This window comes from Panulirus ornatus, chromosome 44 (genome assembly GCF_036320965.1).
Source record: "Panulirus ornatus isolate Po-2019 chromosome 44, ASM3632096v1, whole genome shotgun sequence".
NCBI lineage: Eukaryota > Metazoa > Arthropoda > Malacostraca > Decapoda > Palinuridae > Panulirus > Panulirus ornatus.
The window spans coordinates 16,755,079-16,779,340 of NC_092267.1; the positions used below are offsets into that span (position 1 = coordinate 16,755,079).

The 24,262-nt window shown below is 40.6% G+C and overlaps 1 protein-coding gene across 1 annotated transcript in view; it reads left to right on the top strand.

The window, feature by feature from the left end:
* Mcm10 (minichromosome maintenance 10 homolog) overlaps positions 1–24,262 on the top strand; it is a 95,890-nt gene that overhangs the window by 5,883 nt on the left and 65,745 nt on the right. Inside the window, exons 2-4 of the mRNA XM_071687941.1 lie at positions 11,305–12,124; positions 13,672–13,834; positions 20,366–20,517. Coding sequence (XP_071544042.1) covers positions 11,305–12,124; positions 13,672–13,834; positions 20,366–20,517 — 1,135 coding nt within the window. The remainder of the gene's footprint in view (positions 1–11,304; positions 12,125–13,671; positions 13,835–20,365; positions 20,518–24,262) is intronic.

Here is a 24,262-nt window from a genome sequence, read left to right on the forward strand (position 1 = left end):
CCTCCGCTCAACTCTATCTGTAGCCCACGCCTCGCAACCATATAACATTGTTGGAACCACTATTCCTTCAAACATACCCAATTTTGCTTTCCAAGATAATGTTCTCGACTTCCACACATTTTTCAACGCTCCCAGGACTTTCGCCCCCTCCCCCACCCTATGATTCACTTCCGCTTCCATGGTTCCATCCACTGCCAAATTCACTCCCAGATATCTTCCCAGATATCTAAAACACTCCACTTTTTCTCCATTCAAACTTACCTCCCAATTGACTTGTCCCTCAACCCTACTGTACCTAATAACCTTGCTGTTATTCACATTTGCTCTCAGCTTTCTTCTTTCACACACTTTACCAAACTCATTCACCAGCTTCTACAGTTTCTCACCTGAATCAGCCACCAGCACTGCATCATCAGCGAACAACAACTGACTCACTTCCCAAGCTCTCTCATCCACAACAGAGTGCATACTTGCCCCTTTCTCCAAAACTCTTGCATTCACCTTCCTAACAACCCCATCCATAAACAAATTAAACAGCCATGGAGACATCACGCACCCCTGGCGCAAACCAACATTCACTGAGAACCAGTCACTTTCCTCTCTTCCTACACGTACACATGCCTTACATCCTCGATAAAAACTTTTCACTGCCTCTAACAATCTGATCCACACATCCTCCACCACTTCTGAAACCACACTGCTCTTCCCCAATCTGATGCTCTGTACATGCCTTCACCCTCTCAGTCAATACCCTCCCATATAATTTCCCAGGAATACTCAACAAACTTATACCTCTGTAATTTGAGCACTCACTTTTATCCCCTTTGCCTTTGTACAATGGCACTATGCAAGCATTCTGCCAGTCCTCCCACACCATATATTCTTAGTACCTTCCAAAGAGCACCTCTATCAATTCTATCATATCCCTCCTCCAGATCCATAAATGCTACATGCAAATCCACTTGCTTTTCTAAGTATTTCTCACATATATTTTTCAAAGCAAACACCTGATCCACACATCCTCTACCACTTCTGAAACCACACTGCTCTTCCCCAATCTGATGCTCTGTACATGCCTTCACCCTCTCAGTCAATACCCTCCCATATAATTTCCCAGGAATACTCAACAAACTTATACCTCTGTAATTTGAGCACTCACTTTTATCCCCTTTGCCTTTGTACAATGGCACTATGCAAGCATTCTGCCAGTCCTCAGGCACCTCACCATGAGTCATACATGCATTAAATAACCTTACCAACCAGTCAGCAACACAGTAACCCCATTTTTTAATAAATTCCACAGCAATACCATCCAAACCCACTGCCTTGCCGGCTTTCATCTTTCACAAAGCTTTTACTACCTCCTCTCTGTTTACCAAATCATTCTCCCTAACCCTCTCACTTTGCACACCACTTCGACCAAAACACCCTATATCTGCCACTCTATCATCAAACACATTCAACAAACCTTCAAAATACTCATAAGATACTCACTCCATCTCCTTTTCACATCCCCACTACTTGTTATCACCTCCCCATTAGCCCCCTTCACTGATGTTCCCATTTGTTCCCTTGTCTTATGCATTTTATTTACCTCCTTCCAAAACATCTTTTTATTTACATTTATTTAAGCCTAATAATCTTAAAGAAATTTTGATAAAGTAACAATGATTGCTTTATGTTTTGAATACAGAAGCTCACATCCAGGATCTTTGTATGGAAAAATGGTGCTGTTTTGTTATTTTCTTATAGCATCTTTTAAAGATTGTTGCTTATAATTCTTAGGTTAGTTTGTTTTTCCACATATTTTTATGGAAAATGTAATAATTTTCAAATGGAGACAAGAAACAGGTCTTCTTAGACCACCTAATACTTTCTCATTTTTTTTTCTGAAAACTGCATTTTTCTTTTATGAAATAGATCAGATGAGGACTTCTCCCAGCAACTGCAAGAATAGGAAATTTAGATGGAGTCCTTTGGCCCTTCTACTAGATCGTTATCTCCTAGTCACAGCTTATATCTATTTTGCTATCCATCTCATCAGGGACAAAGCATATTTGGCAATGAAATTCTTCTCTTCACCTGCTCAGAATCACTGCAAAGCTTTCTTCATAAAGTCTAGCACCCCATCCTACAAAGTGTTCTAAATTGACTTTTCCTACTGGTAAATCTTTATAGTTCTTAACCAAAAGCATTTCCTATAACTTTCATTATTCAACTTTTCCTATGACTTGATCATGATATTAACTCACTGGCTGAGTAAGCCACTCTTTCAGTACTGTGTTGTCTGAATACCCCAATGATTATTAGCTCATGTGTTAGGTAATTATTCGGTAATTAGGTGATTATCCCTGGGGATAGGGGAGAAAGAATACTTCCCACGTATTCCCTGCGTGTCGTAGAAGGCGACTAAAAGGGAAGGGAGCGGGGGTGTGGAAATCCTCCCCCTTGGTTTTTTTTTAATTTTCCAAAAGAAGGAACAGAGAAGGGGGCCAGGTAAGGATATTCCTTCAAAGGTCCAGTCCTCTGTTCTTGACACTACCTCGCTAACGTGGGAAATGGTAAATAGTATTAAAGAAAGAAAGTGTTAGGTAATAACCTCCTGAAGAGTATGTGTTAAATGAATATATATAAAAGATACGCTTTACTATATGTATTGTATAAGTTGCTCATCACAGTGGTTAGTTATCATTGATAATTGTGAATTACAGTAAAGGACAGCAGACTTGTAGCTTGGAAAACTTACTACAGGTAGTACTGGTGGACAAAGATAACAAATTAAAACATACATATGAGGATGAGAACTTGTAAAACAGACTAAAAACTAATCATGATTCATCATAGGAGGAACTGGCTGTCTTAGTGGTCTCCAGCTCACAGCTGAGCTGTCTTAGTGGTCTCCAGCACACAGCTGAAATTACTCACACAATAGATTTGAACAGGTATGATAGGCACCTGCTCATTTAAACAGATTCGTTTCATATATTGGGTTTAACGGTCTTAACTCACATTTTCACATGAGTGGATCATCATAACTCGAACATGCATATAGAGGGAGGAGGAGTAAGGCAAAAGAAAGAAAAGAAAGACTTTTTTATATATTTGCTGATGGAGAGAGAACTCCTTTCCTTTTGCTCTCAAATTGAAATACTGTATATATGGATGTTTCATGACAATTATGATAACCTCTTAGTGAATCTACACATAAGAATGATGCAGGTAAAGTGAATAAGCTGTATTTATGACTCATCATCAGAGCACTTGTTCACATGGCCACATTTTTGTTAAATGCATTTTTCACATGGTCCCTTTGTTTATTACATTTGTGTTAAAAAAATGATAGAAGATATTGTGGTGCATCTGTGTTAGCAATGAATCCCAAAAGAATTTGACCTATCTTAATCTAGCTTACTTTACATGGAAAAAGTCAGAATTCTCTGGTGAAATTAATGACCAACAAGATGCAGGAAACTTGTTGATTTCTATAATTTTATGGATAAAGCAAGTAATCCATAATTAGATGTTGCATAATTCAAAGGCACTTAGAAAGTTACTGTACATATAAACCATGTTACTGTAGTGCGGTAGATAGTAGTTGTAGGCAGGCACCAACAAGGAAGGTTTATTACCGGTGCTGCCTGCCTAGTTATTGAGAGGGTTAGTGATGGCTGCATAATCAGCACTTCAGTAGTGGTCAAGTTGCAAAAAGAAAAAAATCCACAGACCCAGGTAGCTGTCTTTTCTTTTTGCCCCGCTCTTGCTTGGACTGCTGGCATGTTGTCCACAAACATGCAAGACCTCCTTGTCACTTCACTCACATGGCTCATTCTTCAAAATTCTAGATTTTCTTGTGATGAGTGCTATGTGGTAGCCCTGCCTTTTGGCAAAATGGTAGGAGCAATAGATAGAATTAGTAGGTATGAACATTAGACAGTAACATTAGGTAGAAGAAGTTGATAGGAACATTAGGTGGGAGCATTAGGTTGAAGTAGTAAGTTGGAACATTAGGCAGGACACATTAGGTAGAAATATTCTCTTGGAACATTAAGTAGGAGCCTCTGAAAACACTGCACTGGAGTAGTCCTCTGTGTCACTGGAGTTCACCAGTTATGAAGTTCCTGAAGCAAATGAATATTAGGGATATAGATAGATATGTATTATAGAGCTCTTTGTTATTATTATTATTATTATGATTATTATTATTATTTTTTTTTTTCATACTATTCGCTATTTCCCGCGATAGCGAGGTAGCGTTAAGAACAGAGGACTGGGCCTTTGAGGGAATATCCTCACCTGGCCCTCTTCTCTGTTCCTTCTTTTGGAAAATTAAAAAAAAAAAAAAATTATTATTATAATTATTATTATTATTATTATTATTATTATTAAGAATATATGGTGTGGGAGGAAAGTTGTTAGAAGCAGTGAAAAGTTTTTATCGAGGATGTAAGGCATGTGTACGTGTAGGAAGAGAGGAAAGTGATTGGTTCTCAGTGAATGTAGGTTTGCGGCAGGGGTGTGTGATGTCTCCATGGTTGTTTAATTTGTTTATGGATGGGGTTGTTAGGGAGGTAAATGCAAGAGTTTTGGAAAGAGGGGCAAGTATGAAGTCTGTTGGGGATGAGAGAGCTTGGGAAGTGAGTCAGTTGTTGTTCGCTGATGATACAACGCTGGTGGCTGATTCATGTGAGAAACTGCAGAAGCTGGTGACTGAGTTTGGTAAAGTGTGTGGAAGAAGAAAGTTAAGAGTAAATGTGAATAAGAGCAAGGTTATTAGGTACAGTAGGGTTGAGGGTCAAGTCAATTGGGAGGTGAGTTTGAATGGAGAAAAAGTGGAGGAAGTGAAGTGTTTTAGATATCTGGGAGTGGATCTGGCAGCGGATGGAACCATGGAAGCGGAAGTGGATCATAGGGTGGGGGAGGGGGCAAAAATTCTGGGGGCCTTGAAGAATGTGTGGAAGTCGAGAACATTATCTCGGAAAGCAAAAATGGGTATGTTTGAAGGAATAGTGGTTCCAACAATGTTGTATGGTTGCAAGGCGTGGGCTATGGATAGAGTTGTGCACAGGAGGATGGATGTGCTGGAAATGAGATGTTTGAGGACAATGTGTAGTGTGAGGTGGTTTGATCGAGTGAGTAACGTAAGGGTAAGAGAGATGTGTGGAAATAAAAAGAGCGTGGTTGAGAGAGCAGAAGAGGGTGTTTTGAAGTGGTTTGGGCACATGGAGAGAATGAGTGAGGAAAGATTGACCAAGAGGATATATGTGTCGGAGGTGGAGGGAACGAGGAGAAGTGGGAGACCAAATTGGAGGTGGAAAGATGGAGTGAAAAAGATTTTGTGTGATCGGGGCCTGAACATGCAGGAGGGTGAAAGGAGGGCAAGGAATAGAGTGAATTGGAGCGATGTGGTATACCGGGGTTGACGTGCTGTCAGTGGATTGAATCAAGGCATGTGAGGCGTCTGGGGTAAACCATGGAAAGCTGTGTAGGTATGTATATTTGCGTGTGTGGACGTATGTATATACATTTGTGTAGGGGGGGTTGGGCCATTTCTTTCGTCTGTTTCCTTGCGCTACCTCGCAAACGCGGGAGACAGCGACAAAGTATAATAAAAAAAAGATAATTATTATTATTATTATATTTTGTTGCTGTCTTCCATGTTAGCTAGGTAGCGCAAAGAAACAGAAGAAAGAATGGCCCAACCCACCCACATGCACATGTATATACATGCACGTCCACACACGCACGTATACATACCTATACATTTCAACATATACATATATATATATATATATTTTTTTTTTTTCATACTGTTTGCCATTTCCTGCGTTAGCGAGGTAGCGTTAAGAACAGAGAACTGGGCCTTAGAGGGAATATCCTCACCTGACCCCCTTCTCTGTTCCTTCTTTTGGAAAATTAAAAAAGAAAAAAAAAACAAGAAAGGGGAGGATTTCCAGCCACCCGCTCCCTCCCCTTTTAGTCGCCTTCTACGACACGCAGGGAATACGTGGGAAGTATTCTTTCTCCCCTATCCCCAGGGATAATATATATATATATATATATATATATATATATATATATATATATATATATATATATATATATATTGTTTCCCATTTTAGAAAGTTAATACAAGGAGGGGAGGATTTCTGGCCCCCCTCTGTGGAAGGTATTAAGAATATATGGTGTGGGAGGAAAGTTGTTAGAAGCAGTGAAAAGTTTTTATCGAGGATGTAAGGCATGTGTACGTGTAGGAAGAGAGGAAAGTGATTGGTTCTCAGTGAATGTAAGTTTGCGGGAGGGGTGTGTGATGTCTCCATGGTTGTTTAATTTGTTTATGGATGGGGTTGTTAGGGAGGTAAATGCAAGAGTTTTGGAAAGAGGGGCAAGTATGAAGTCTGTTGGGGATGAGAGAGCTTGGTAAGTGAGTCAGTTGTTGTTCGCTGATGATACAACGCTGGTGGCTGATTCATGTGAGAAACTGCAGAAGCTGGTGACTGAGTTTGGTAAAGTGTGTGGAAGAAGAAAGTTAAGAGTAAATGTGAATAAGAGCAAGGTTATTAGGTACAGTAGGGTTGAGGGTCAAGTCAATTGGGAGGTGAGTTTGAATGGAGAAAAACTGGAGGAAGTGAAGTGTTTTAGATATCTGGGAGTGGATCTGGCAGCGGATGGAACCATGGAAGCGGAAGTGGATCATAGGGTGGGGGAGGGGGCGAAAATTCTGGGGGCCTTGAAGAATGTGTGGAAGTCGAGAACATTATCTCGGAAAGCAAAAATGGGTATGTTTGAAGGAATAGTGGTTCCAACAATGTTGTATGGTTGCGAGGCGTGGGCTATGGATAGAGTTGTGCGCAGGGGGATGGATGTGCTAGAAATGAGATGTTTGAGGACAATGTGTGGTGTGAGGTGGTTTGATCGAGTGAGTAACGTAAGGGTAAGAGAGATGTGTGGAAATAAAAAGAGCGTGGTTGAGAGAGCAGAAGAGGGTGTTTTGAAGTGGTTTGGGCACATGGAGAGAATGAGTGAGGAAAGATTGACCAAGAGGATATATGTGTCGGAGGTGGAGGGAACGAGGAGAAGAGGGAGACCAAATTGGAGGTTGAAAGATGGAGTGAAAAAGATTTTGTGTGATCGGGGCCTGAACATGCAGGAGGGTGAAAGGAGGGCAAGGAATAGAGTGAATTGGAGCGATGTGGTATACCGGGGTTGACGTGCTGTCAGTGGATTGAATCAAGGCATGTGAGGCGTCTGGGGTAAACCATGGAAAGCTGTGTAGGTGTGTATATTTGTGTGTGTGGACGTATGTATATACATGTGTATGGGGGGGGGTTGGGCCATTTCTTTCGTCTGTTTCCTTGCGCTACCTCGCAAACGCGGGAGACAGCGACAAAGTATAATAAAAATATAAAAAAAATATATATATATATATATCCCTGGGGATAGGGGAGAAAGAATACTTCCCACGTATTCCCTGCGTGTCGTAGAAGGCGACTAAAAGGGGAGGGAGCGGGGGGCTGGAAATCCTCCCCTCTCGTTTTTTGATTTTCCAAAAGAAGGAACAGAGAACGAGGCCAGGTGAGGACATTCCCTCAGAGGCCCAGTCCTCTGTTCTTAACGCTACCTTGCTAACACGGGAAATGGCGAATAGTATGAAAAAAAAAAATATATATATATATATATATATATATATATATATATATATATATATACACACATACACAGACATACACATATATACACATGTAATTAATTCATACTTGCTGCCTTTATTCATTCCCGTCGCGACCCCTCCACGCATGAAATGACAACCCCCTTCCCCCGCATGCGTGCGAGGTAGCACTAGGAAAAGACAACAAACGCCACATTCGTTCACACTCAGTCTCTAACTGTTATGTATAATGCACCAAAACCACAGCTCCCTTCCCACATCCAGGCCCCACAAAACTTTCCATGGTTTATCCCAGACACTTCACATACCCTGGTTCAATCCATTGATAGCATGTCGACCCCGATATACCACATTGTTCCAATTCACTATATTCCTAGCACGCCTTTCACCCTCCTGCATGTTCAGGCCCCTGATCGCTCAAAATCTTTTTCACTCCATCTTTCCATCTCCAATTTGGTCTCCCACTTCTCCTCGTTCCCTCCACCTCTGACACATATATCCTTTGTCAATCTTTCCTCACTCATTCTTTCCATGTGACCAAACCATTTCAAAAGACCCTCTTCTGCTCTCTCAACCACACACTTTTTATTATCACACATCTCTCTTACCCTTTCATTACTTACTCGATCAAACCACCTCACACCACTTATTGTCCTCAAACATCTCATTTCCAAGACATCCACCCTCCTCTGCTCAACCCTATCTATGGCCCACACCTCGGAACCATATATCATTGTTGGAACCACTATTCCTTCAGACATACCCATTTTTGCTTTCCGAGATAATGTTCTCGCCTTCCACACATTTTTCAACGCTCCCAGAACTTTCGCTCCCTCCCCCACCCAGTGAATCACTTCCGCTTCCATGGTTCCATCCACTGCCAAATCCACTCCCAGATATGTAAAACACTTCACTTCCTCTAGTTTTTCTCCATTCAAGCTTACCTCCCAATTGACTTGTCCCTCAACCCTACTGTATTGAATAACCTTGCTCATATTCACATTTACTCTCAGCTTTCTTCTTTCGTACACTATACCAAACTCAGTCAATAGCTTCAGCAGTTTCTCACCCGAATCAGCCACCAGCACTGTATCATCAGCAAACAACTGACTCACTTTCCAAGCTCTCTCATCCACAAGACTGCATACTTGCCCCTCTTTCCAAAACTCTTGCATTCACCTCCCTAACAACCCCATCCATAAACAAATTAAACAACCATGGAGACATCATGCAACCCTGCCGCAAACCAACATTCACTGAGAACCAGTCGCTTTCCTCTCTTCCTACTTGTACACATGCCTTACATCCTCGATAAAACTTTTCACTGCTTCTAACAACTTTCTTCCCACACCATATATTCTTAATACCTTCCACAGAGCATCTCTATCAACTGTATCATATGCCTTGTCCAGATCCATAAATGCTACATAAAAATCCATTTGCTTTTCTGAGTATTTCTCACATACATTCTTCAAAGCAAACACCTGATCCACACATCCTCTACTACTTCTGAAACCACACTGCTCTTCCCCAATTTGATGCTCTGTACATGCTTTCACCCTCTCAATCAATACCCTCCCATATAATTTCCCAGGAATACTCAACAAACTTATCCCTCTGTAATTTGAGCACTCACCTTTATCCCCTTTTCCTTTGTACAGTGGCACTATGCATGCATTCCGCCAATCCTCAGGCACCTTACCATGAGTCATACATACATTAGATATCCTTACCAACTGGTCAGCAACACAGTCACCCCCTTTTTCAATAAATTCCACTGCAAAACCATCCAAACCCGCTGCCTTGCCAGCTTTCATCTTCCGCAAAGCTTTTACTACCTCTTCTCTGTTTACCAAATTATTCTCCCTAAACCCCTCACTTCACACACCACCTCGACCAAAAACACCCTATATCTGCCACTCTATGACCTAACACGTTCAACAAACCTTCAAAATACTCACTCCATCTCCTCACATCACCACTACTTGTTATCACCTCCCCATTAACCCCCTTCACTGATGTTCCCATTTGTTCTCTTGACTTACACACTTTATTTACCTCCTTCCAAAACATCTTTTTATTCTCCCTAAAATTTAATGATACTCTCTCACCCCAACTCTCATTTGCCCTCTTTTTCACCTCTTGCACCTTTCTCTTGACCTCCTGCCTCTTTCTTTTATGCATCTCCCATTCATTTGCACAATTTCCCTGAAAATATCGTCCAGATGCCTCTCTCTTCTCTTTCACTAATAATCTTACTTCTTCATCCCACCACTCACTACCCTTTCTAATCTGCCTGCCTCCCACGCTTCTCATGCCATAAGCATCTTTTGCACAAGCCATTACTGCTTCCCTAAGTACATCCCATTCCTCCCCCACTCCCCTTACGTCCTTTGCTCTTGCCTTTTTCCATTATGCACTCAGTCTCTTCTGGTACTTCCTCACACTAAGTCTCCTTACCAAGCTCACTTACTCTCACCACTCTCTTCACCCCAGCATTCTCTCTTCTTTTCTGAAAACCTCTACAAATCTTCACCTTCGCCTCCACAAGATGATGATCAGACATTCCTCCAGTTGCACCTCTCAGAACATTACCGTCCAAAATTCTCTCTTTTGCACACCTATTATCACATAATCCAATAACGCTCTCTGGCCATCTCTCCCACTTACATACATATACTTATGTATATCTCTCTTTTTAAACCAGGTATTCCCAATCACCGGTCCTTTTTCAGCACATAAATCTACAAGCTCTTCACCATTTCCATTTACAACACTGAACACCCCATGTACACCAATTATTCCCTCAACTGCCACATTACTCACCTTTGCATTCAAATCACCCATCACTATAACCCAGTCCCATGCATCAAAACTACTAACACACTCAGAGGCTCCCAAAACACTTTCCTCTCCTGATCTTTCTTCTCATGCCCAGGTGCGTATGCACCAATAATCACCCATCTCTCTCCATCCACTTTCAGTTTTACTCATATCAATCTAGAGTTTACTTTCTTACACTGTATCACATACTCCCACCACTCATGTTTCAGGAGTAGTGCTACTCCTTCCCTTGCTCTTTTCCTCTCACCAACCCCTGACTTTAATCTCAAAACATTCCCAAACCACTCTTCCCCTTTACCCTTGAGCTTCGTTTCACTCAGAGACATAACATCCAGGTTCCTTTCCTCAAACATACTATCTATCTCTCCTTTTTTCTCATCTTGGTTACATCCACACACATTTAGACACCCCAATCTGAGCCTTCGAGGAGGATGAGCACTCTCACTCCTTCTTGTTTCCCCTTTTAGAAAGTTAAAATACAAGGAGGGGAGGGTTTCTAGCCCCCTGTTCCCGTCCCCTTTAGTTCCCTTCTATGACACGTGAGGAATGTGTGGGAAGTATTCTTTCTCCCCTATCCTCTTTGTGTTAATGATATAATTGGTGTGGTTGGTGACTTATTTTCCTTTGTGATCATTTAACACTGAGCTGTAAAATCTTGTGCAAACTTTTGTATTACATCCATGGCTTTGTACCTTGTATCTTTCTGATGATTTGTAATTCTGTATTATCTGATTTTTTATTCAGGCATTATTTCGGTAGACCAACTGAAAGCATTTAATATCCTTTCATTACAGAATACGATTTGGACTCCTTAACTGCTCTTTTGGATGAGGACTGGACAGCAACAGAGAACCATACAACGGAGGGGGACCTAAACACCCTTACTACAATGTTGGAAGATGATTCTAAGGATGTAATGAAAGAAGAGTCCGTTAGTGCAGAGGTCACAGATGCCAGTATAGCAGAATTAGGATTGGTTTTGTCAGATGATGAAGACCAACCTACAGCCTCAGACACTGCAGAGTCAGAATTTGATGCTGTGCTATCAGGCTTCACAGGTTTGGATAACATACAGAAAAAGAATGTTAAAAGTGATACAGAAGTTGATGATCCTCTTGAAGCAGAATTGCAGCTAATGGAGGAACGTATGAAGCATCTTCGTGAACAATTATCAAAAAAGAAAAAACTTAACTCAGAGGACAAATCGGCAAGCAAAAAGTTTACTAAATTAACCAGTGTTACCCATGAACCAAAGCGTACTGTGAGAACTTTGTCTGCTCAGGAAGAATCAAAGCTATACAATAATCTTAATAAGAAGACTGAATTACATGCAGGTGATACAGATTCTGAAGATGAAGAAGACAACAGGAACCCTTTTGAGCAACGATACAACAGCTGTGGACGTGAAATTAAGAAGCGTATCTCTAGTGAGTCAGGACAACCTCGTAATGACAGGAAAGATGAAATACTGGCAAGAGTTAAGGAAAAATCTCAACAGAGCTCAGGCTGGAAGAAAACCGATGGATCTTTGGTTTCTTTGAAAGGAACCACCACTTCTTTAACAGACTGTGACAAAAATGTTACAGTGGACCAGTATTCAGGAATTAGAATTATGTAAGTTGTGTTTTATTTCATTAAATGAATATATGTGAGAAGTTTATAGAGATACAAAAGATAAAGATTCTGCAGGAATAAGCTGTATAAGTGCATGCAGACCATTGTGAAAATTAAATGCTGGTGGGATGGTTAATTTTTTTGTCGAAGACTCCAGTCATGGATGAAGGTCCACGTCAAGGCCAGGCTTTAATTGAAATATAGAGAGAATTATGAAATGGAAAAAGAAAAGAGAAGGGTAAGTAATGAAGTTTTTTTTGAGAAAGTGAAAAATGTGTCTTTTGAAATGTGCAAGGTCATAGTTATTGGGTAAGACATGAGAGGATATAGAGCTCCAAAGCTTTGATGTGTAGGGAAAGAAGCAGGTATCAAAACAACACACCCTTGAATTGCTGACGACCACGCAATAATCATGTAACACATCAGCCTGCCAAGTATTGTGTGAAACTTGTGGTGTGGGCACACAAGCAGCCAGCTCTCAGAGCCATCTTTTTATCCACAGCTAATAAAGAATTTCCTTATTGTAGAATTCCTGAAGTATTTTCTCTTAAACACCCTTATCTTAAACATTGGAAGGTTTTATATGGACCTTAGTCTGTTCTTGCATTGAAGCTCAGTTTTCCTTCTTTTTTTTTCACCTTATTGCTAATAGTCCCATTCAATATTCCTTTATTAATTTTCTTTGCTTTGCTATTTTGATGCCTCTATCATATATTAATTTCTCAGCTCTTTTTTTTTTTTTATCTTTCCACTGTTAGTCCATTCTTCATTTTGTCGACTCAAACTTCTGTGTCATATCATAAAAGGGATTAACACAATATCTGTGCACAACTTAAATTGAGTTTAAAGTTATCAGTTGGTTATGTAGCCAATGTTGATTACAGTTCTTTGTGTTCATAGTCATCCATCTAGTAATTGAGGCCATGCTTATTAACATTTTCAAATGGAAACATTCATTTCTTCAGAAATTGTATTCAGTAGTTTGTATTTGCTGCATCAAACAGTAGATATAGTATAGCAAATGTAGAATATTCCAAAATGTTTTGGGGATTAGCCATGTGCACATTTTCTGGCATGTAAAAACCCATCTGCATTTGATATTTGCTAAAGGATCCTGAGTGTGAGTTTGGCTGTTAGGTTTGGACCTGCTCATGCTTGCTTTGCACTGACTCATTACGAATCCAACTGGATTGGAGCGTGTGGAATGGTGCATGTGAGGAAGGCATGTAAGGACAGGAAAAGAGTAGAGATTCTTTTGCTGTGGCCACTACTGTGATGGGGGTTCCCAGAGAAAATTGGCTTCAGAGATATAGATAGATAGTTTGGAAAAGAGATGGATTTGTAAAGTAGAAACTTTTCCAAGAATGCATTCCTTTAGCACAATAGCAGTATGTGCTGTGACCATATGAATATTTTTACCTCCTGTATTTTGATAATTATATATTGTAAGGCTTTGTATGTTTCACTTAGTATTGTATATCTTGAAAAAAATTGTAACTGCTTCAGATCACGTTAGAATTTATGAATTTTTACACTCTTGCTTGCAGTAATCCATTAGTGTCTGGAGATGTGATGCGTGAGAGGATGGAAGGACGAAAGATGGTTCGCATGTCCACTATTAACTTGCATTTACGAGGTGGAGATATAGAGGGAGACTGGGTCACTATTGGAGTTGTAGTTTCAAAGAGTGACCCTAAAACTTCACAAAAGGTCAGTTTGAATATGATGATCTCATCATGGACATTATCCCACCCCAGTTTAAAGTGGGGAGAATATATATTATGCACCTTCTTTGTCTTGTCTTTGTTTTTCTTCTCATTCTATTTTCATGGTGCAACTTTTACATCTTCACATTGTTATTTTAATTATTATGACTGTTTTTATTATATATTATACATAATCCCTGTTTCCCATGTCAGTAAACAGACGAAGAATGGCCCTTCCTTTCATATACACATATATATACTTAAATGCCCGGATACGCACAAATACCTAACAATATGTACATACATATACCTAACAGTATATACATACATATACATACACAGACATATACATATATACACTTGTACATATTCATACTTGCTTGCCTTCATCCAATCCTGTCATTATTATTATTATTATTATTATCATTATTATTATTATTATTGTTATTGTCAAGAGAAAGGTGCAAGAGGTGAAAAAGAGGACAAATGAGAGTTGGGGTGAGAGTATCATTGAATTTTAGGGAAAATAAAAAGATGTTTTGGAAGGAGGTAAATAAACTGTGTAAGACAAGAGAACAAATGGGAACATTGGTGAAGGGGGCAAATGGGGAGGTAATAACGAGTAGTGTTGAAGTGAGAAGGAGATGGAGTGAGTATCTTGAAGGTTTGCTGAATGTCTTTGATGATAGACTGGCAGATGTGGGGTGTTATGATTCGGGTGGTGTGCAAAGTGAGAGGGGTCGGAAAATGGTTTGGTAAACAGAGAAGAGGTAGTGAAAGCTTTTCAGAAGATGGAAGCCGGGCAAGGCGGTGGGTTTGGATGGTATTGCAGTGGAATCTATAAAAGAATGGGGTGACTGTTGTGGATTGGTTGGTAAGGATATTCATTGTATGTATGGATCATGGTGAAGTGCCTGAGGATTGGCGGAATGCATGCATAGTGCCATTGTACAAAGGCAAAGGGATAAAGGTGACTGTTCAAATTACAGAGACATAAGTTTGTTGAGTATTCCTGGGAAATTCTAAGGGAAGGTATTGATTGAGAGGGTAAAGGCATGTAATGAGCATCAGATTGGGGAAGAGCAATGTGGTTTCAGAAGTGGTAGAGGGTGTGTGGATCAGGTGTTTGCTTTGAAGAATGTATGTGAGAAAAACTTAGAAAAACAGATGGATTTATATGTAGCATTTATGGATCTGGAGAAGGCATATGATAGAGTTTATAGAGATGCTTTGTTGAAGGTTTTAAGAGTATGTGGCATGGGAGGTAAGTTGCTAGAAACAGTGAAAAGTTTTTATCAAGGGTGTAAGGCATGTGTACTAATAGGAAGAGAGGAAAGTGATTGTTTCTGAGTGAATGTCAGTTTGTGGCAGGGATGCGTGATGTCTCTGTGGTTGTTTACTTTGTTTGTGGATGGGTTTGTTAGGGAGATAAATGCAAGAGTTTTGGAGAGAGGAGCAAGTATGAAGTCTGTTGGGGATGAGAGGGCTTAGGAAGTGAGTCAGTTGTTGTTCGCTGAGAAATTGCAGAAGTTGGTGATGGAGTTTGGTAAAGTGTGTGAAAGAAGAAAGTTGAGAGTAAATGTGAATAAGAGCAAGGTAATTAGTTTCAATAGGGTTGAGGGACAAGTTCATTGGGATGTAAGTTGGAATGGTGAAAAAATAGAGGAAGAGAAGTGTTTTAGATATCTGGGAGTGGACTTAGCTGTGAATGGAACCATGGAAGTGGAAGTGAGTCACAGGATGGGGGAGGGGGCAATGTTTCTGGGAGTGGTGAAGAACATATCGAAGGAGAGAACATTATCTCTGAGAGCAAAAATGGGTATGTTTGAAGGAATAGTGGTTCCAACAGTGTTATATGGTTGCGAGGCATGGGCTACAGAAAGGGTTGTGTGGTGTGAGGTGGTTTGATCGAGTAGGTAAAGAAAGGGTAAGAGAGATGTGTGTTAATAAAAGAGTGTGGTTGAGAGAGCAGGAGAGGGTGTGTAAAATGGTTTGGACACATGGAGAGAATGAGTGCTGAAAGATTGACAAAGAGGATATATGTGTCAGAGGTGGAGGGAATGAGGAGAAGTGGGAGACCAAATTTTAGGTGTAAGGATGGATTGAAAAAGATTTTGAGCAATCGGGGCCTGAACGTATGGGAGGGTGAAAGGTGTGCAAAGAACAGAGTGAATTGGAACAATGTGGTATACTGGGGTCGACGTGCTGTCAGTGGACTGAACCAGGGCATGTGAATCGTCTGGGATAAAGCATGGAAAGATCTGTGGGTTCTGGATGTGGAAAGGGAGCTGTGGTTTGGGTGCATTACACATGACAGCTAGAGACTGAGTGTGAACGAATGTGGCCTTTTTTGTCTTTTCCTGTCGCTACCTCGCTGGTGGGGGAGGGGGATGTTATTTCATGTGTGGCAGGGTGGCATTGGGAATGGATGAAGGCAGCAAGTATGAATATGTACATGTGTATATATGTATATGTCTGTGTATGTATTTTTTTATATATACATTGAAATGTATATGTATGTGTATATGCGTGTATGGGTGTTTATTTGTATACATATGTATGTGGGTGGGTTGAGCCATTCCTCATCTGTTTGCTTGCGCTACCTCGCTGACACAGGAGATGGCAATTAAGTGTCGTAATAAAAAAAAGTATTATTATTTCTGTTATTATTGCACCTCTTTTTCTGTTCTCTTTCTCTTCCTTCCTTTGTTGTTACTCTTTCTCAGTATTATTTGCTAAATCAGTGAATGTAAACTTGTAACAAGTAGTATAAGTTAGCAGAGACATCAGTCTTTGAAATAGATGTAGAGGATGTGGATTGAGTTTGCATTACCCTCCTTTATCAGAGTAACAGGTTATGACAGAAAAAATGGATTTGTAGGATTCTATTATATATGGAACCAGATGATGGTAATTTCTTAGGGTAGAAATAAATCAGTCAGAAGGTGACTGTGATGATGAAGGTGATGACGATGTTATTATTAAAGACAAATGAGACTGTTTTGATTAAACTTTGAGAGGACAACTGTTGTCAAATATGTAATTGAAAAGTCCAAGGAAGTAATGAAAAGAGATGTGAAAAAGGAGAATACAAAGTCAAAAGATAAAGATCAAAAGACAGTCAAATATTCCAAAATGCTAACCCTCTTAAGTCCCATCTTCATACCTTCCTGGTCCCACCTTCTCATTTATGTACTTCCAATGTTACAACTGCATATGTAAGTGCATCTCAGTCTTTTACACCTGCTTGACCATATTCCCACCTTTAAATTTTTCATACTTCCACATCCAAACCCAAAAGTATGTCCATGTATCCATATCTTCACTACACTCCTAATATTTGAATTTCAAAAGACTTTTGTAATGTGGATAATTGTATGTAGCATAACCACTTTTTTCCTGTTCAATACACATTTTTTTGTTTATGAAATATTTCACATACAGTACATTTTCGTTAGATCTCTAGTTTGTCATTATTAATTCTGCTTCCAATTTCATGGAGTAGATCAGGGACACACATCCTCTTGGATCATTCATACACAACCTCAGCCCATATCCAAAATGTTAGATAACATATGAATACTGAATAAATAGATCTCCATTCAAAATTCTTTTGAACCAGTCAGTATTTGAATTTCAGATTTTAATAGATCTTAGATACTTATCTTTGCGCTGAAGTCTTTTAGTTTTTTAAATGTTACTGTATATGTACGCAATGTAAATAAATGTACCCAGTACTGCTGCATGTGAAACATTTGAGACTTTATTTTTAATTGTTTTTTTTTTCTTTTTTTTTTTTTGCTTTGTCGCTGTCTCCCGCGTTTGCGAGGTAGCGCAAGGAAACAGACGAAAGAAATGGCCCAACCCACCCTCATACACATGTATATACATATGTCCACACACGCAAATATACATACCTACACAGCTTTCCATGGTTTACCCCAGACTCTTCACATGCCTTGATTCAATCCACTGACAGCACGTCAACCCCAGTATACCACATTGCTCCAATGCACTCTATTCCTTGCCCTCCTTTCACCCTCCTGCATGTTCAGGCCCCGATCACACAAAATCTTTTTCACTCCATCTTTCCACCTCCAATTTGGTCTCCCTCTTCTCCTCGTTCCCTCCACCTCCGACACATATATTCTCTTGGTCAATCTTTCCTCACTCATTCTCTCCATGTGCCCGAACCATTTCAAAACACCCTCTTTTGCTCTCTCAACCACGCTCTTTTTATTTCCACACATCTCTCTTACCCTTACGTTACTTACTCGATCAAACCACCTCACACCACACATTGTCCTCAAACATCTCATTTCCAGCACATCCATCCTCCTGCGCACAACTCTATCCATAGCCCACGTCTCGCAACCATACAACATTGTTGGAACCACTATTCCTTCAAACATACCCATTTTTGCTTTCTGAGATAATGTTCTCGACTTCCACACATTCTTCAAGGCTCCCAGAATTTTCGCCCCCTCCCCCACCCTATGATCCACTTCTGCTTCCATGGTTCCATCCGCTGCCAGATCCACTCCCAGATATCTAAAACACTTACTTCCTCCAGTTTTTCTCCATTCAAACTCACCTCCCAATTGACTTGACCCTCAACCCTACTGTACCTAATAACCTTGCTCTTATTCACATTTACTCTTAACTTTCTTCTTTCACACACTTTACCAAACTCAGTCACCAGCTTCTGCAGTTTCTCACATGAATCAGCCACCAGCGCTGTATCATCAGCGAACAACAACTGACTCACTTCCCAAGCTCTCTCATCCCCAACAGACTTCATACTTGCCCCTCTTTCCAAAACTCTTGCATTCACCTCCCTAACAACCCCATCCATAAACAAATTAAACAACCATGGAGACATCACACACCCCTGCCGCAAACCTACATTCACTGAGAACCAATCACTTTCCTCTCTTCCTACACGTACACATGCCTTACATCCTCGATAAAAACTTTTCACTGCTTCTAACAACTTGCCTCCCACACCATATATTCTTAATACCTTCCACAGAGCATCTCTATCAACTCTATCATATGCCTTCTCCAGATCCATAAATGCTACATACAAATCCATTTGCTTTTCTAAGTATTTCTCACATACATTCTTCAAAGCAAACACCTGATCCACACATCCTCTACCACTTCTGAAACCACACTGCTCTTCCCCAAATTCACCTAAAATTCAGCCTAGTCTCCTTCCATCAAGTATAATGTAAAGTAAGATAGAGATTGCCAATTAAATAGATGTTGAATTGCTAGGGGTTGAATGACATTACAGGGGAAGAAAAGGGAAAATTCATCAGCCTTTTTGGCAGGAATTTTCTTCGTGCAGGAATTTGAAATTTGGATGCTTTTGTGCCATGGATATTCTGATGGGAGATCTTTTACCTGTATAGGCACTCCTTAATTTTTCACTTCATATACTGTATTACATCCAACAAGCTAATAGTCAACTGTGAACTGGGGTAATGCCTTTCTCATTGATCTGTAAATTTCAAGTTTCATTTGGTGTGCATCATCTTCACCCAAGTTAGGTGTTATGGATGAATTTTGGATGTCGTATGTATATAGCATTTCCATAATTTTCATGTATGGAACACCACTTAATGCTAATCATTACTGTATAGATTATACAGGAGTGAATATTATCTTGATTTTATACCTGATTGCCTCCTTCACTGTAGCAAGGTATGTACCATCAGAAACAAACATTGACCTCATTTGCACATACTCTTGTTAGCTGTCTTTTATTATGTACCAAAACCAAAGCATCCCATCTACAGCCAAGTTCTGTGGATCATTTCTTAGTTTATCATGGCAGCCTCATATGCCCTTCGTGTGCCCTTTTCATAAAAGTATTGAAATGATTCATATCTGCTAGAGTCTGAGCACGGTATGGAAGTTGTTACACATGCAAGCAAAGATATGGCTTACAGACATAATGTATTTGGATTGTTATGTACCTTCCTAATCATGTTTAGTATTAGTTTGTAGTTTAAGAATTAGTGTTCACTGCCTTCCAAATTGTGTTCCGTAGTAGTTTAATGATCAAATGTTTGCCATTAATTTGTGGCAAGTTCTTAGTTTTGCACTCCTCCACTTTTAGTAAACATGCAATTGAGGTCTAAAAATGATATTTAGACAAAACATGCTGGAACAAATACTATCAGCTTGCCCTATCCAGGAAAACAAAAAAGTATCATGTTATTTTTTCCGGTACTTATTCTTTGTTATGCTTTCAGTCACTGTCTGCATCACTGTTATGTTAGCCATTAGAAATTTGCAGAACTTGCTTGTGCATTTATAAAGGATTGCTGTTAGGTCATTAACGTATGTATTCTTGGATATAAGCAAGAATAAAAGTGCATGGTAGAGATTTTGCTTTGGCTGTGATTTTTAATTTTAGGAAAGATCATTCGTAGTATAAATGGATCTTTTCCTAACTTGCCCTTTCCAGTGTTGCATTGAAGTGACTGGAAGCATAGATGTTTTGTCATTTTCATATATTTTCCAGGGTTCCCAGTACTCTATATGGAAGCTGAGTGACTTGACAGATTGTACCAAAACTATCTCTCTCTTCCTCTTCTCAGGAGCTCACAAGGCTCTGTGGAAGAGCAGTGTGGGTACTGTTGTGGGTATTCTCAACCCACAGATCATGAAGGACAGGTAAAGAACGTGTCATTGTTTTTTATCATTACAATCTTTGTGATGAAATCTGCTGCAACACAGCCATGACTAAAATGACAATTCATCCTGATTTTTCTTTCCTTTGAGTGTATTATCTGTTTATAACGTTAGAAATTCTCCCACTAGATGTATTAATTTTTTTTATATATTTAAGCCTTTTATTTCTCATTAATAATATCAATAAACTTGAAAAGGCAGTGTGTATATTATGTATGATGATTGAGGATAGGCAAGAAAGAATACTGCACACATATCTCTTGCTTATGATATAAGGCAACTATGAGGGGAAAGAGCAGGGAGATGGAAATCCTTCCCTCCTTTATTACTCTATAGTAGAAGGAACTGAAGAAAGAGCCAAGTGAAGATTTTTTCCTCTAAGGCTCAGTCATTTGTTCGTCTCATGTGGGAAATTGAAAACACCTGAGAAAATGGTTTTCTGTAGTGCATTTGTCTTTCTTTTTCATGCTTATTCACCTTTTCACACATTAGCGCCAAAAACAGACAAAGAAAAGGCCTCATTCACTTGCATCTATTTTCACGTTATGTGTTATGTACCAAAACCACTGTCCCCTTTCTACAACCAGTCCCCACAGACCTTCCTCTTGTTTCCCCTGGCTGCTTCATGTGCCCTTAATCAGTCTATTGACAGCATATTGCTCCAATTTACACTATCTCTTGCATGCCTTTCACCCACCTGCATGTTAAGGTTCTGATCGCTCAAAATATTTTTCATTCATTCTTCGTCTCCAGTTTGGTCTCCCCTTTCCCTTTTCCCCTCCACTTTTGACACATATACTATATCCTATTTGTCAGCTTCTCATTTTCTACATATCTCCAAACCATTTCAGTTCACTTTCTTTAGCTCTTTCAACTACAGTCTTCTTATTATCAAACCTCTGTCTCACACTGTCATTCTTATTTGATCAATCCATATCACACCACATTGTCCTCAAACATTTCATTTTAACACATGCACTCTTCTCTGCACATTCTCACTTGCAGCCCATGCCTCACATTGTGGGACTACTATACCTTTAGAAATACCCATTTCTGCCCTTCCAGAAAACGTTCTCTCTTTCCACTCATTCCTCACTGTTCTCAGAACCTTTGTCCCCTCACCCACCTTGTGACTTACTTTTGCTACCATGGTTCCATTCAATGCCTTGTCCACTCTAAAACACTCCACCTCCTCCGAATTTTCTCCATTGAAACTCACACCACAACAAATCAGCACCTCTGCCTTGATAAATCTTATAACTTTGCTTTTGTTCACATTTCCCTTCAACTTCCTTCTTTCACACACACTCCCAAACTCAGATGCCAACTTGTGCAGTTTCTTACTCAAGTCTGCCACCAGTGCTGGGTCATCAACAAGCAACAACTGACTCATTTTCCAGGCCTCCCCTCACCCCCTCCAGACTGCATGCTTGCCCCTGTCTCCAAGATCCTTGTAATTACCTTCTTCGTTACCCCATCCATATATTATTTAAACAGCTATTGTGACTTCACACCCTTGTTGCAGATCCACCTTTACCTGGAACCACTCACCCTCCTCTCCTCCTACTTGCACACATGACCTACAGTCTTGATGATAACTCACAGCTTTGATAGCTTTCCATTCACACCATATATTTGCAAGACCTTCCACAAGGTATCTCTATCAACCTCATCAAGTGCTTTCTCCAAATCCATAAATGCCACCTGATCCACACATCCTTTATCATTCCTGAAACTCATTGTTCCTTCCCATTCTTATACTCTGTGAATGCCTTCACCTATTCAATCACCACTTTCCCATACAACCTACTAGGTATACTCAGCAAGCTTATACTTTGTAGTTTGAGCTTTCACTTTGTTCCCTTTGCCTTTATATAGTAGGACTATACATGCATTCTGTGGATCCTCAGGCACCTCACCATGATCCACACATTTATTGAAAATCTGAACTGATCAGTAAAAAACACTGTCAACCCTATTCTTAAGTAATTCAACTGCAATTCCATCCACTCCAGCTGCCTTGCCACATTTCACCTAACACAAGGCTTTCACCAACTCGTCTCTCTTCACTGGATCACTTTCCATGACTCCCTCACTTCATATTACCTCCCTGACCTAAACAACCTACAGCTTCCACCTTGTATCCTCAGACACATTCAACAAAACTTCAGAATATTTATTCTGTCTCCTTTTCATCTCTTCGCTACCTGTTACCACTTCCCCATTTGCCTCCTTCATTGATGTTCCCATTTGTTCATGTTTTTCTAACTCTACTAACCTCCATCCAGAACATATTTTCTCTAAAGTTTACTAATTCTTACTCACACTATGCACCTCCCTCTTGACCTCCTGCCTTTCTTTTGTATATCTCTCAGTCACTTGCACTCCTACCCTGTAAGTACCACCCATTCTTCTCTCTTTTCTCCTACACTTGCAACTTTACTTTGTCATCCCTTCACACTAGCCTTTCTCGTCTGCCCACCTTGAGCATGCCACACAATTCTCTTGCACATGCAAGCACTGCTTAGTTGAATATATCCCATTCATCCACCCCCTAGCTTTGTTTACTCTCACTCACCTTTTGCCATTCTGCATCCATTCTCACCTGAAATTTCTTTAGACACATCTCTTTTTCAAGCTCGCTTATTTTTTTTTTTTTTCCAAACTTGCCAATTAGTAGTGGTGCGATGGGGAAGATCTAACTACTGTGCAAAGGTCTTAAATCGTCGGCTAACACTACATATTGAAAGTGAAAGAAGTTGTTAATAAGAAAACTGTATGGATACTATAAGAGGAAGATTGTAGATCAGAATGCTGATAGCAAAGTTCAAGATAAGTTTGAGGTTGCAGTTAGAGGATGTTTCGGACTCTGTTGGGCCCGTTCGACTTAGGTTGCCGACTTCAGCACAGCGACCTTCCAGCACCGCTCACCTTCCGGTGCGGCCGTCGCACGGGAGCAATGGGCAACCCTGCCTAGGTGTCCACCATCCCGCCCGACAACCCGCCCTCAGGAACTGGTACCTGCCTGTGGGGGCCACGGGAGAACAGCCTAATCCCGCACACCCCAAACCGACAAGGGGGAGATGACCTTGCACCTGCCCGGTGGGCCGACACCAGATGTTTGAGGCAGGCTCTGACTACTAACCTGTGCTCTTGGACCACATCCTGTGAAGGGAATGCGTCCAGGTTAGGGCTTTGACACTGCACACCTCTAGGTCCCGTTACGTCAGCCCTAACCCCCTGAGAGCACTCACGCTTTCTTGACACCATGCACCTCGCCAACTCAGAGTAGCTGAGGTAACATGCATGGTGTCTTTACCTGTGTATTCCCGTACGCCTTGCAAGACTTCCAGGGTACCATAGTAGCTGCACTTGTAAGATTGTGCAGCCGAAAGCGGGAAGTGAACACCGGAAACCTGGGTGTCTATAATATAGGTCTCCGTGCCTTTAGAAGCTACGATGTCCAGCTTTCTAAAGGACCCCACAATCGGAATGCGGGGCTCGCAGGACACCTGAAAACCCCTTTGCCTCAGACGCCCAGCCAAAAATGCACAGATATTGTCGTGTCTCTTGACCCGACCCCCATGTGTACGCGGGCACATCTGAGCGATGTGTCCCAATGTAGCCGGTTTCTGACAGGTGTCGCAGAGGCCGTTTATTTTGGGCCGACCTCTGGACGCCCTGGCAGGGGTGGGCAAGGCGCCTATCCGCACTTGAACGGCCTTCA